At 40.5% G+C, this 15897-nt stretch overlaps 1 protein-coding gene across 1 annotated transcript in view; it reads right to left on the reverse strand.

Annotated features, from left to right (window-relative positions):
* Positions 1-1131: 1131 nt before the first annotated feature.
* Positions 1132-15897, reverse strand: part of mib1 (MIB E3 ubiquitin protein ligase 1) — a 136786-nt gene continuing 122020 nt past the window's right edge. Inside the window, exons 19-21 of the mRNA XM_033020052.1 lie at positions 9694-9807; positions 6046-6146; positions 1132-4648 (exon numbers count right to left, since the gene is read on the reverse strand). Coding sequence (XP_032875943.1) covers positions 4508-4648; positions 6046-6146; positions 9694-9807 — 356 coding nt within the window. The 3' untranslated portion in view covers positions 1132-4507. The remainder of the gene's footprint in view (positions 4649-6045; positions 6147-9693; positions 9808-15897) is intronic.

Genomic DNA, 15897 nt, shown 5'->3' on the forward strand with positions numbered 1-15897 from the left:
CAGAGGGTGATGGTGGATGGTTGCTTCTCAGACTGGATGCATGTGACTAGTGGTGTGCTTCAGGGTTTGGTGCTGGACCCGTTACTGTTTGTCATCTATGATTTGGATGAGAACACACAGGGAAAGATTAGCAAGTTTGCTGATGATACAAAAGTGGGTAGTTTTGCAGAAAGTGAAGATGGTTGTTAAAGATTGCAGCAGGATCTGGATCGATTGGCCAGATGGGCGGAGGAATGGTTGATGGAATTTAATAGAGAAGTGTGAGGGGTTGCATTTTGGGACGTCAAACAAGGGCAGGACCTACACAGTGAACGGTTGGCCTCTGGGGAGTGTTATAGAGCAGAGGGATCTAGGAGTACAGGTGCATGGTTCCTTGAAGGTCGAGTCGCAGGTAGATAAGGTGGCCAAAAAGGCTTTTGGCACATTGGCCTTCATCAGTCTAGAACTATAGAAGTTGGGAGGTCATGACACAGTTGTATAAGACGTTGGTGAGACCGCATTTAGAATACTGTGTTCAGTTCTGGACACCATGTTATAGGAAAGATATTGTCAAGCTTGAGAGTGTTTAGGGAAGATTTACGAGGACGTTGCCAGGATAGAGGTTGTGAGCTATAGGGAGAAGTTGAGTTGGCTGGGTCTCTATTACTTGGAGCACAAGAGGATGAGGGGTGATCTTATAGAGATGTATAAAATCATGACAGAAATAGATCAGGTAGATGCACAGTCTCTTGCCCCGAGTAGGGGAATTGAGGACCAGAGGACATAGGTTCAAGGTGAAGGGGAAAAGATTTAATAGGAATCTGAGGGGTAATTTTTCCACACAAAGGGTGGTGGGTGTATGGAACAAGCTGCCAGATGAGGTCGTTGAGGCTGGGACTATCCCAACGTTTAAGAAAGTTAGACAGGTATATGGAAAGAACCGGTTTGGAGGGATATGGACGCGGGCAGGTGGGACTAGAGTAGCTGGGACATGTTGGCCGGTGTGGGCAAGTTGGGCCGAAGGGCCTGTTTCCACACCGTATCACTCTATAACTCTAAGACCTCTTGCAGACCATTGGTTGTGCCCAAGTTATGATTGAAATGATATCCTTTTTCTTAGATTTTAAAATCACATCAGACAGGTTAGCCAAGGAATATAAATGAGTTTTTATTTCTAAAGCTTTGACCTGGTTGTGCAATTTTCATTAACAAAGCACAGAACTGCTTCATTCAGACACTAAACAGCATTGCAAAAACAATGAGCAAACAGTTTGGTCAGAATTCACCCCATTTAAAAGGGGAAGTTCTTTAATTCCCACTCCTACCCCGCCATGCTAAAATTGTAAGAAACAAGACACAAGGAAAATGATTTTATACAACTCTGCTTTGTAAGGAGAGAAATGTCCTTTCAAGACAGAGACAAACAAGGTTGTACATAAAAGGATAGAAATTATACTCAAAATGTCCATTTATCCATTTGTGATTAGCATTTGAATGCTTAAATATAAAGTGATTAGGCCAAACAAGTATTTTCAGGCAATTGGCATGAACATTACAAAATCTTCATAAGTAACTATACATACGACAACAGCACAGTGAATAGCTAGCAAATTAACAAAAGAAACTTACCAACTTTACACAATTTCATTATATTGCAAAATTGATGTTAAGTAGATATTCACGTGTAAAATACCAACGATAAAACAACTAAAGGAAAAATACTACATCAATTCTAAGCAAAATTCTAAACTATTACAAAGCTGCTAATCTTATTCTATAGTGTGTTTCCTGCTATTGAATCGCCTATGAGGCAAAGCAAAGCTGCAGTTGCAACTAGTACAGCAAACATTGCACTGAAGCAAATTTAATAATTTTTTTACAGTTGTGAAATGCATCTCACTCCATCCTGAACATTCATTTAACAGAATCCTATTGTAGATGGCAAGGCTACAAATTATGATTTTTCTGAAATGTTCTCCTTGATTAAAACCCTTCACAATCTTCCTCCTTCCCTACCCCTCCTTATCAACCCCAATGCCTGTCACTGCAGATCAATTTAGGCGTACAAATCAAATCTAGTGTCAGTAATGATGGGCTATTTTGATCACTTAAAAACTTCCAAGTATTTATTTAGATAATGTGAATAATGGTTGAAATGTTGCCAAACTTCCAATGACAACAGATGCAGACCTTAATCAGTAAAAAAGAAACACTCACAGTCTGTAAGAGACAATTAGAGACGACTGAGACTTCCTGATCTTTAGGCTACCAAGCAAAGCTAAGAGTTTAGAACTGACATTCAGAATTATTAATTATGAAATACAATTTAACAGTTCCTGTGCAAATCTTATTTCCACATTTTCCAACATTTTAAACTCAAAATATGTTTACAATTAAACCAACTCAAATAACTAAAACTACGAAACCATTCTGAAAAACAATTAAGAGGTTGCTTTGAAGCACAATCTAAACAAATAAACTTTATTGTAAAATTATGGAAAAGAAACATGATTACCATGCAGGCTGCTAAATTCCTAGGTCACAAAGTAGTCCAAAAATAAAACACAAGAGAGAGATAACCAGATATTGAAAAAGGTTTCCCCTTCTACTTTTGAAATAAGAACACAAACTATTCAATCTGCTGCTCTGTATCCAATTATGATTTAAAATTACTGTAATGTATAGCTGAAGCCAAGGATCTTGTTGAATTAATGTTATTCATGTGCCAATCTCACAATTTATTAGAAACTAATTATGGAAATTTGAATACTCCAGACACTTCAAAGTAGAAAATATTTAGCAATTTGATATTTAAACTGTCAGCTAATGTAACTAAATAATTTCAATGGTGTTTCAAAACATGTTCTTGATCAAGATTCCTCAACTTACCATGATAGTAGCCATTTTAATTCAAGTCTAATCTGGAAATGGAACATTCAAATTTGTTCCATATAATGAAGTTTAGAAGCTTATTATGTTGTATCTCCAGGATGTAATATTCAATTTCAGCAAAAAGGAGATGATAATAGGGAGATAATAGATAATAGGCAGCTTCTGTTTGCAAAATATAATTGTTCATTTAAGACAATCGATGGCTGATGCAGTTTTGCATTGGAGAAGGATGCAAATCCTGTTGATTTGGAATCAACATTTTTTAAATGGCATTAAGAAAATGCATAACTTACAAGATAACAAGTGTATGGACATCAAAAAAACCATACTAAACTAAATGTCATATAATAGGTTCATTCAAAAATTGCTCCTCTATAAATCATGAATCAACAGTGAACTAACCGCAAATAGCTTGTAGGTAAAGATCACCAATATTTGAGTTTTCCAGTAATATTGGTGTATGAATGCATTACACCATTGATTGCTGCGATTTAGACAACTTATAATTCCAAATTTTGCCAGGTTGGGAAGTGCTGCCAAGCACAGATGAGGCACTTGATCAAAGAAAATCTGGTTTCACACACCTTTATGCGGCTGAAGCCTGCAAACATGGCTCAAGAATGATCATGATTAGAATTTGAACTAGTGTACACGGAAACATCCAAACATGCAAAAATATAGTATCACTTTCCTCCTTGAATTAACAATACAACTTAGATTTTCAATTGGCTTACAGACTTTAAGCTATGGCCTGTCAGCACAAGGCCTCAACTATTTAAACTCTGTATCATTGAATAGCAGGTTTTCAACTCCTTTTTACTTGAGAACCAAACGATTTTTACAATGTTTGCTATTTTTATGTAGAAAAGAATGAGAATACTGCAGTATTAAAATTAGATAGCATATACAAAGTACTTTTTAACTACTTAAAGTTCCCAATTCTACACAGGATAGCACCCGATTAATTTCCGAGGTATTCAGGTGAAAACAGCACACTTTAACACCTGTATGCCAGATACCAGATTAGCTGGATATCATTTTTTTTTAAAGCTTTACAGTTTATTTAAGTGTTTGGTTTTTGTTTAGTTGGGTTACTGAACAATGTAGATGATAAACCATTGCCGTTTATTTTTATTTCTAGAAAATTAGTCACAGGTGAGTTAAGTGTCTCTGCAACAGAAATATGCAAAAAACCTAAATAAATGTAAGAATTTTCTGTGTTGAAGTTGTTAAATTTTAAGAACTAGTTATTGATGTACATAATATTAAGAAAATGTGTTAAGCACTCAGCAGGTATATTTTGTTCTGTGTACTCACTCAGAAAAAAAAATGGCTATTTTCCTATTGTAGCCAAAAGAGCCTTTTTATCAACTGGAGGAATTCCATTGGATACATTGGGAGCTGGATTTAGAGCTGATACTAACAAGACAAACCTCATCAACAATGTGTTTAGATGACTGCTTGTAAAGAACTATGCATATACATTTTTGATTTCCCATACTTAACTTTATGACAGAAAATGCTCTATTCATGGTTCAACTATCATACCACAAACAAAAGGACTACCAAAAATAATTTATTTGGGACTATGATACAGGTGCAGTGCTCTGTTTTGTACTCGGACAATACTCTTTGTTCAATACAGTAAAATCCTGCGTTCTATAGCTTTGCGACAGATAGGGCATTCACTCATTCGATCACCACAAAGCTGACATGTTCCATGTCCACAGAGGAAAATCATGTTCTTCAAACGATCCAGGCAAACAGGACACATAGTCTGAAACAGATTACACATCAAACACTGATAACTATCTGTTCTACTGAACATCAAATACACTTCACTTTGGCAGGAAAGTTTGATTTTTTACATTTCTTTTTTTGATATCTACTGAGATCATATCAAATAGGAATTCTGAAGCTTGTGAGAAAATATCAACGATCAAAGCTGAATAAGCAAATCATCTCAGGTTTGAATACAGTGCCTTGAATATTGTTTTCTATATGTTCACTTCATAGAATCACAGAATTGAATGACTGCATTTTATTTTATATTTAGTTCAAATATAATGAACAGCAAGACAAATATGAAACCATTTACACATTGAGAAGATATTTTGCCAGCTAAACTAATTGGAAGTGATTTATAGCCAATCCAATAGAACCGACTTCTCATGTATTGGGCTTACTCTGTGACAGTGTTTAAAATGAAAAACAGACAAGACTTTACTGGCACAATTGTCAGCTGCAATCATCTCGCATCCGGGGTGGAAGATTGCAACCTTCACGTTGTCCGCCCTGTTTCGACGAATGCACAATCAAATAAGATCAAATAGAACAAGTTGTCCTACAACTTTAGGCTGTGCACGCCATACGCAAGAAGAAGATCTCGCATCCAAACGTAATTAATTTGGATGCAGAAGATCTTTTTTTGCTGGAATGAAGGGTTTGTATATGTGCAGCTATAAGCCCTAAGAACCTTTATTGGCACAATGGAGAAACCTGACCCGCAACTCCTTGGAAAGCGCTAGTTGTAAAAGGTATGATGTTTTTTCCTTTAAAACATTATGCAACATCTCTCACATTCAGAAACAATTGAAACAAAAACAATAAAAATATTTTCAAGCGAATGTTTTAAGATTAAAAAACAAGTAATATTAAAAACAGTATGACGTTAAAGGTATTGAACCAAAAGGAACTCTTCCCATCATCCAAGAAGATTGCAGATTTTGCATCAGGTCTAACTGAATGCAGAATCCAACAGCTGATATCCCAAGGGAAAGGCTGGAAAAACCTAGCAAGATGAAGCATTTTTAACTTTTAGCACCAACCACTGGTGAGCAAGTTCAAGACCTCCAGATTTGACTGAGCAAGCACAGATGCTTGATGGGCTTTACCAACAAAATTGGGTAATTCTTATTTTATGCCACAACAGCTGAAAAAACCTTTATGACATACAAAAGTCAGTCAGTAATATTAAGGAGGCCACATATGAAACCCAGGTTTTCACAAAAATGCAAACCACTTTTGCAAATGTTGGCATCAGTGGTTTACTTAATTCAAATTTGATTAGAGTGAACATGAACACAGCTGCAACTGCAGGCACTATTTAAACACAGGCCATTGTTCACCAGAAATTAAAATCAAATGTTTATTTCATTAATGGTAGCATTTTACCTGCTCCTTAATATCTTGTAACTGTTGTTGGAGCTTCTGCACATCAGCATTGACATTGGTATTGTCCTTGTCTCGCTGCAGAGGTGTAATATTTCCACTACCTGCAACACAAGAGTTCAGATTGTGCTAACATTTTTTAATAGATTCTTTGGTTTAAATCATTGGTAATGTTAAAAGTACTCGTCAATTGAATTTATGGTAGTTTCTCTCTTTTTCAAGAATATTGTGTAATGTAGTTCAATCTTCGTGGTGCCAAAAAAAATCTGTCACAGGTTCAAAATCTATCTCTCCACCAGCCTCTACACCACACTACTCCACGAAAAAGCCAATGAATGTCTTCTTCAGATGCCTCAACTCATTAAAAAAAACAAAAACATTTGGACAAATCATCCAACAGAATTGAGGATGTGGTGCATGTTAATTCTCTCGTCATTTACATGTCCAATCTGGCAGCTACATCCTTCAATACTGGACTAGTTTAGTCAGTAGTGTTGAATTTGTCATCGAATCATAGAGCAGTATGGTGCATACGTGGGCCTCTCAGCTCACCACGTCTATGCTGACCTTTGTTCATCTGCATCAATCACCTCTTCCTGCATTAAGACTGATTCCTTCTATCCTGTGACTGATTTTATCTAAAAGCCTCTTAGACATTATAACTGTATCTGATTCTATCACCTCCAGATATCAACCACTCTGTGAAAATATAAATTACTCCTGAGATTCTCTTTAAAACTCTTTCCTCTCACTTTAAACCTATGCCCTCTAATTTCTGATGTTTCAATCATGGGATAAAAAAGATTTTGACTATCTGCCCTCCTTGCGCCTCCCACAGTCGTATATACTCCTATCCAGGTCATTCCTCAACCTCCGATACTCTGGGGATGAACATTCAAATATACATGCCATAGGTGGTGAACATTGACATAGACCACCATGGCTATCTTGACGGTGTAACAGGATATATTGCACCTTGGCCAGCAACTATATTAATGCAAACCTCTGATTATGTCAGGTTACTGTTTAATGTCAGCACGTCTCCCTTATATTTGGCACCAGATCCCAGATAGTAGTAATGAAATCCCTGCAGAGATGAGTGGTATGGATGTGACTTTGTTGTGACCTAGTCTGGTGCTCAATTTGTTCATGCATATTTTGATTGAACATAGATTAGTACAGGTGCTCCCCAGGTTACAAATGCCCGACTTATAAACACTCCATACATACGAACTAGTATTTGGGAGACCACCATGATGGATTGGGATGAATTTGCCAGTTGGTGCGGGGCTGCAGGCATCTTCTGTCAGGCCGGAACAGTGTACTTCCATGTGGCTTCTCTCCCCTACCTCCAAGCCAAACAATTGGGGTCTGGGTTGAGCCTAGCAGATCTGGGAGTGCTGAGCAGAATCTTTCGCTCACTCACCGTTTCAATGAGGCTGATTGGCAGCCACTCTTCCCGCTCCTGCTCGCTCTCCCGTCAGCTGTTTCTGTGATTCTCCTCAACAGACTGTTTTTTTGTTCATTTCCAACTTATAAACAGTTCGGGTTATAAATATTTCTTAGGAACAGAATTTTGTTGTTACGGTACGGCCAGGTTCTATACAAATCTGATTTCTGCACTGTACATTCTTGTTTCCTCTCAATGAGTAAGGGACTTACTTACCAGTATCTTCACATATGGACAGTTTTGTATAATATGCCTGCACTGGGAAGCGATTGATTTTCTGAACTAAGCCACCTGAACTAAGAAAATAAGCTGAACATCTTGAATGGACAGCTCAACTTCCAGGAATGAAAGCTAGATGTCAATTTTAAAAGAATATACCTTTGAATGGCAACATCTTTATAAAAATAGCAAGATATCTCAGGGAATTGTTCAGCATTCCATAAAAAAGGAAATGTTAAGTACACTCGAGTCTGCAATGATAAGGTTGACTGGTAAATTGAAATATTCAAGTTGTCAAAATGTCCTCTGCATCTTAAATCAGTGACCCCCTTATTTTTAAACAAAGTAGCTAATTTTATATTCTGTCCCAAGAGGTAACATTCTCTCCACATTAGACCTGCCAAGACCCTCATCTACAATTAAAAACATACTGTTGGAGAAACTCAGGCAGCATCTGTGGAGAGAAATAAACAGGTGACGTTTGGCAACCGTGTCGCCAAACACTTGTGCTGTCTATTGGGGCTGATTGCAAGTCACTTCAAAGACCCTTCCCCATCCGGCCTGACTGCCCCGTCTCCTTCATTGCTATAGTGAGGACACATGCAAACTGGAAGTCTAGATGAAGGGTCCTGACCCAAAATGTTGTCTGCCTTTTCCCCCTCTACAGATGGTGCCTAACCCGCTGAGTTTCTCCAGCAGTTTGTTATTTGCACAAGATTCCAACATCTGTAGTGTCTCCTATCTTCTATGTTTCAATCAAGTCACCTTCAGAGGAGAAACAGCCTGGTCTCACCACCTTTTCCTCACATTCATTCCAGGTACCCGTCTGGTAAATATTTTCTGAACCGCTTCCAACACATTGATATCCCCCTCAGACATGTGTTTTCAACTCCTCTAGTTTGAGCAAATATAGGCCTTTCCAGCAGATGTGAGAGCAATTAAAGATCTAGTGCTTTGGCTTTACACAGTAATCCAGATCAGGTTGCACGTGTGCCCTATACAATTGCAGCATAACTCTCCTTTTGGATTCAATTCCCCAGCTATAAACAACAGGATTTTCTAGCTTTCTTGATAAATACCTCTAAAGCATGCAGAAATAAAGTTGCATCATCTCGGAGCTCCGCAATCTCTCACCATTTATTAATGTGTTGTTTCATTTTTCCAGTCAAAATGGTAAATTTCACATTTTCTCTAATTATAACCTTTACCAGAACTATGCCAATTCACTTATCGCAAATATATGCCCTTGCAGTTTCCATACATCTCTTCACAATTTACTCTCCTTTCTATCTTTAGGCCATCAAATTTAATTACCACAGTTATGGTGATTTCATCCAAGTAATTTATATAAATTATAAAATCTGGAGTAAATATTTACAGCCCCATTCAAAAGTACAGGCTCTATTATAATACTACAGATACATTCCAGGCACTGCAGACATATTTTAAAATATTATGCCAGCATATTTCCAAATGATTAGCGGCATTAATGGTAATAAGGTGCTACACTAATCTTTCCCTCAAAGAATAATTATATTTGAACAATACAATGATTTCAAACATCAGATTATTAGGTACCCTTGTACTGTGTGACAATTAGTGATTTTTTCCTCGTTTTACACTTCTGAATTGCATTTATTTAAATAGAAAATTTGTATCAGACCATCACAAATCTGCAGAAAAAAACATTTAAAGATTTAATAAGGAAACAATTAAATGATATGTACAAACATGCTATATTCTCATTACTAAAGCCCAAATCTTGTTATCTAAATAGTAATTAATTTAATTTACCTTCATATAAAATTAGTCAGATTGCTGTCAATTGAATTTCATGATGTAAATTTCATGATGTCGTAGGAGTGAAAATGGAATTAATTCTATATTCAGCCTTATTATATTGGGGTAAAAATATATCAAGTTATAAATGCGAAGAAAACTCCAAGAAAATAAAAAATGGATTGTGTTAAGAAATGACTCACTAAGATCATCATTGGAATCTTCCGTACCTTTCCCACCACAACACATGATAAAAGGCACTCTACGTTCCACAACAGCCCGGCATTGCACACACTTTTTCATGAGGCTTGCACAATCTGAGAAAGTATAAAAAAGCATTAACCATTTGCATATATTTAACCAATCACATACATTTCCAAATCTGCAATTATTTAATAAAGGTTTTATTGTCAAGTGAATGCCAGACCTAGCACCTGTAAAACAAAATCCAAGTGCCCCTCATATAGATGTTAGGCCCTCTACAAATGTAAACTTGTTGATCATTTATGTAGATTAGGGAATCTTAAAAACATATTCCTACCAAATTTATTGTCTCCAGATTAAATTCCAAAACATAACTGAGCTATTTAAAAAAAATGATCAAGGTTACATCAGCCTCAATGTTAATTGAATGGTGGATCAAACTGTTTTAGGATTTTAAACCTTCAAAGGGAGCACAAAAGAAAAACACAACAAAAATCATCCCTGACCAGTTGAGACATGGAGTATCTAGAGACCATTTACCTTTAATGTATTGTGGTCAATTCATCTGATGTAATGGTGCAAATGTTTACAAGTGTCCACAAACTATTTTGCTTCCTTGGAATGAATCCAAAGGATGTTCTGATCAATCAATGAAAGAAGGATACTTTTTAATCAAATTGTGGGATATGCAAGTAAATAAAGATAATTGGAGTTATATTACAGTTAGCAAGTACTCAAAATTTTGTATAACAAAAATATCAGGAATCTTGATGACGCTGACACGTGTTTTCTGTTCAGATACCTTACTCTAAAATGCAAATCCTCTAGTTTGAGCAAATATAGGCCTTTCCAGTAGATGTGAGAGCAATTAAAGATCTAGTGCTTTGGCTCAATTATGTTTATAACACATAGGAGCAGAATTACGCCAGTTGGTCCATCAAGTCTGCTCCGCCATTCAATCATGGCTGATCGATCTTTATCTCTCAATCCCATTCTCCTGCCTTCTCCCCATATCTCCTGACACCTGAACTAATCACCCAACTGAACAATTTCTACTTTAAAAATACCTAAAGATTTACCCTCCACAACCATCTATGGCAATAAATTCCAGAGATTCACCACCTTCCAGCTAAAGAAATTCCCCTTAATTTCCTTTCTATAGACAAGCCCCTTTATTCTGTGGCTGTGCCTATAGATTCTCCCACTAGTGGAAACATCCTCCCCACATCCACTCTATTCGTTAAGTTTCAATGTGATCCCTCCTTCTATTCTAATTTTTCTTACTGGTTCGAATGGTGATGAGTGGTGCTCACTCTGGCCATGGAGGAGGCCCAGGACAGGTGGCGGCAGGTTCGTTGGTATCATTTAAGAATAAATTGGATAGGCATATGGATGAGAAGGGAATGGAGGGTTATGGTATGAGTGCAGGCAGGTGGGACTAAGGGAAAAAAATTGTTCGGTGCGGACTTGTAGGGCCGAGATGGCCTGTTTCCGTGCTGTAATTGTTATATGGTTATATGGTTACTGGCAGCAATTCAAAAATTCATCACATAATCGGAAGAAATAGCAGGGCTCTCACTTAACTTTTTTCCCCTGTTGCCAGCCGGGCAACATAGGCAGCTTTTTAGGTTGCCAAATTACAGTTTAGGTGGTCATTTAAGACAATTTGCATGATGTGTGCGATAATGTGCTCGGACGAAGTGCGTAGTTACCAGTCGGAATTATGCTCAATGAAGCATTCCCATGTTATTTCTGCTTCAAATAAAGTTACAAACTAAACATATTCACCAATCAAGACATGATATATACCACAACGACATGCAGCAAAATGATAATACAGTATCTCAACTCTTTTTACACATTGCAATTAATGCAACTTCTATTATTACTTTCCACTTACAAACAAAAATGTGGTTGGATTATTCAGCGAATGATCAACCTGTGATAATAAATCCTGGACCATGGTAACATATATGCTTAACCATACACACTACAGATTGATGTTTAAGAAGGAACTGCAGATGCTGGAAAATCGAAGGTAGACAAAAGTGCTGGAGAAACCCAGCGGGTGCAGCAGCATCCAAGGAGCGAAGGAAATAGGCAACGTTTCGGGCCGAAGCCCTTCTTCAGGCTGATGTAGGGTGGGGGTTGGGGAGAAGAAAGGAAAAAGGAAGAGGAGGAGACCAAGGGCTGAGGGAGAGCTGAGAAGGGGAGGAGACAGCAAGGGCTACCGGAAATTGGTGAATTCAATGTTTATGCCACTAGGGTGCAGACTGCCAAAGCGGAATATGAGGTGCTGTTCCTCCAATTTCCGGTGGTGCTCACTCTGGCCATGGAGGAGGCCCAGGACAGAAAGGTCGGATTCGGAATGGGAGGGAGAGTTGAAGTGCTGAGACACCGGGAGATCAGGTTGGTTAATGCGGACCGAGCGGAGGTGTTCGGCAAAACGATCGTCAAGCCTCCGCTTGGTCTCACCGATGTAGATCAGCTGACATCTAGAGCAGCGGATGCATTAGATGAGGTTGGAGGAGATGCAGGTGAACCTCTGTCGCACCTGGAACGACTGCTTGGGTCCTTGAATGGAGTCGAGGGGGGAGGTAAAGCGACAGGTGTAGCACCTCTTGCGATTATGAATCTGACCTCGCTGTCCTGGGCCTCCTCCATGGCCAGAGTGAGCACCACCGGAAATAGGAGGAACAGCACCTCATATGGACAGTCTGCACCCGAGAGGCATACACATTGAGTTCACCAATTTCCGGTAGCCGTTGCTGTCTCCTCCCCTTCTCCCTCAGCCCTCGGGCTCCTCCTCTTCCTTTTTGTTTTTCCCTTTCTTCTCCCCATCCCCCCCACCCTACATCAGTCTGAAGAACGGTTTCAGCCCGAAACGTTGCCTATTTCCTTCGCTCCTTAGATGCTGCTGCACCCGCTGAGTCACACTACAGATTGATGCAAGCATGTATTCTGTGAAGGACCGAAAATTACCATGACATGGCCGTAGCATGGGTCGTTATTGCTATTGGTACAGAAACAGTCTCGCTTCCCACATAATTTATCCCATCCATTATTATTATTATTATTATAATTTATCCATAACAAAATATAGAGGTTGCAAGGAAATTTCTAAAGGCATTTTATGATAATAGCTGTTAAAACCGACTACACCCACCTGACAGGTCAAACATTACACTAACTGACAAGAGATGGCCAAAGGACATAACTGCAGCAAATGTTCTTTTGGTAATATGTTTAAAGGTGTCAAAACGCCACATTACCGGACATTCAGATTAGATGTACGTGATGTGAACAGCAATGAAGATACCCAGTTTGTACGCACCAGATTTAAAAAAAATTATTGATAAACGCTGTTTCCATCATTCCCACTTCAGAATTAACGTTAAAATTTCAACTGATATATCTCCTGACCAAAGTTGTGATGTATATGACTGACTATAGAAGTAAAACCTGGATAAATCCAACGTATAGTTGTGACTGTTGCTCATTAAATAACTACAGTACTGATACTCCATATTAAGAGCATTGATTTGCCGTTAAAATGAATTTTGAAATAACGTGTCAACGGTAGCAGTGACAATCGAACAATGCGGTTTTAATGTTTCACGTGTTCACAATTTAATGAATCCATCTTTATGGACTAAAACAAATAACATTGGGAAAGAAAACACATTTGATTGCATTCCATTATCAAACATAGTCAATGTTTGCTCTGAAGACATTTCCAGCACAATAGGGTCGGGAGGTGTGTGTGTGTGTGTGTGTGTGTGTGTGTGTGTGTGTATATGTGTGTGTGTGTGTGTGTGTGTGTGTGAATCAGTGCGGGGTGGATAGATGGCGGGGGGAGGGGGGAGGGGGGGTTGACAAGGCAATCGGTGCGGAATGGATGGATTGAGGCAGGTGAATTAGTACGTGTTGGTTGGACTATGTAAAATTGTGAGGGGAGAGCACGGGGGATGTCAGTGGTGTTGAATGTGGGGGATAAGTACGGGATGGATGGGGGGGGGGGGATCAGTACAGGATAAATGGGGGGGGATCAGTACAGGATGAATGGGGGTAGACAAAAATGCTGGAGAAACTCAGCAGGTTAGGCAGCATCTATGGGGCGAAGGAAATAGGCAACGTTTCGGGTCGAGACCCTTCTTCAGACTGTTCCCCCCATTCTTCTTGAATGGGGGATCAGTACAGGATGATGGGAGGATCAGTACAGGATGGTTGGGGGGGGGGGGGTGGGTCAGTACAAGATGGATGAGGAGCAGTGCAGGATGAATGGGGGAGCAATGCAGGATGGATGGGACGGGGGGTCAGTACAGGATGAATTGGGGGACCAGTGTAGGATGGATGGGGGGTGGCAGGAGAATCAATGCGAAGTGGATAGGGTGATCAGCGCAGGATGAATAGATTTGGGGGGGGGGGGGGGGTGGTAGATGGGGAAGGGAGCACAAGGGATGTCAGTGACGGAATAGAGGCGGGAATGGGGATCAGTGTGGGATGGAGAGGGGTCCCAGGTTAAGAGGGGTGGAGGGGGGCGTACAAGAGAGAGAAAGAGAGAGGGGGCGAGATGGGGAGGAAGGAAGGTCAGCGCTCCTCGGACAACATCGCCCCGCTGCCTTGGCCACCCCTGTCCACCGCCAAGTGCTGCCGCCAATGGGGGAGGCGGTTGGGATCTCCTCGCCACCGCCACCCCTCCTCCACCAGCCAACAGCAAGGTGCGGGACCGAGCGGTGCAGGTGATTCAGACAGCGGAAGGAGGCCTCCCCCTTCCTCGGCGTGTGAGAGGGTTTGTTTTGAAAGCCGTTATCGCCGTTAGCGGATTTGCAAGCAGCGGCCGTTATCAGGGCGGGCGGAGTGCGGGAGGAGGAGGAGGAGGAGGTGATGGTGGAGCCGCTGTCGCAGCCGCATGGGGCACGCCATTCGCTCCGACCCTTCGTCACCCTGGACCGGATACCTTTGCCCCGCACTACAGCCGTCGCCGACACAAAACGTCACTTTCATTTTCTCCAGAGATGCTGCCTGACCCGTTGAGTTAATCCAGTTTTTTGTGTCTATCTTCGGTATAAACCAGTATCTGCAGTGCCAAGCCGGGCGCAATGACTCGCCGTTTAGGTTGCCCGGCGGCACTTTGGGTGGTCATTGGCACCCGGGCAACCGCTAATTTCGAGCCCTGAATAGTATTCATGATTTGTGCAAAAGAGCCATCACAAGGGTGAGATGCCAATATAGTAACTATATCACCATGAAAAATTGGGTGTAAAGTTTTATTAAATTTTCACATGGACTGATACGATATCCTCAACTGGAGTGGGGATATACCCTCTGATCCCTTTAGCCACAAGGGCCACATCTAACTCCCTCTTAAATATAGCCAATGAACTGACCTCAACTACCTTCTGTGGCAGAGAATTCCACAGATTCACCATTCTCTGTGTGAAAAATGTTTTTCTCATCTTGGTCCTAAAAGACATCCCCCTTATCCTTAAACTGTGACCCCTTGTTCTGGACTTCCACAACATCGGGAACAATCTTCCTGCATCTAGCCTGTCCAAGCCCTTAAGAATTTTGTAAGTTTCTATAAGATCCGCCCTCAATCTTCTGAATTCTAGCGAGTACAAGCCGAGTCTATCCAGTCTTTCTTCATATGAAAGTCCTGACATCCCAGGAATCAGTCTGGTGAACCTTCTCTGTACTCCCTCTATGGCAAGAATGTCTTTCCTCAGATTAGGAGACCGAAACGGTACGCAATACTCCAGGTGTGGTCTCACCAAGACCCTGTACAACTGCAGTAGAACCTCCCTGCTCCTATACTCAAATCCTTTTGCTATGAATGCTAACATACCATTCACTTTCTTCACTGCCTGCTGCGCCTGCATGCCTACTTTCAATGGTACACAAAAATGCTGGATCAACTCAGCGGGTGCAGCAGCATCTATGGAGCGAAGGAAATAGGCGACGTTTCGGGCCGAAACCCTTCTTCAGACTGATGGGGGGTGGGGGGGAGAAGGAAGGAAAAAGGAGGAAGAGGAGCCCGAGGGCTGGGGGGAAGGGAGGAGACAGCCCGAGGGCTAAGGAAGGGGAGGAGACAGCAGGGGCCAACAAAATTGGGAGAATTCAATGTTCTACTTTCAATGATTGGTGTACCATGACACCCAGGTCTCGTTGCATCTCCCCTTTACCTAATCGGCCACCATTCA

The sequence above is a fragment of the Amblyraja radiata genome, chromosome 4 (assembly GCF_010909765.2).
Source record: "Amblyraja radiata isolate CabotCenter1 chromosome 4, sAmbRad1.1.pri, whole genome shotgun sequence".
In the NCBI taxonomy this organism is placed as follows: Eukaryota; Metazoa; Chordata; class Chondrichthyes; order Rajiformes; family Rajidae; genus Amblyraja; species Amblyraja radiata.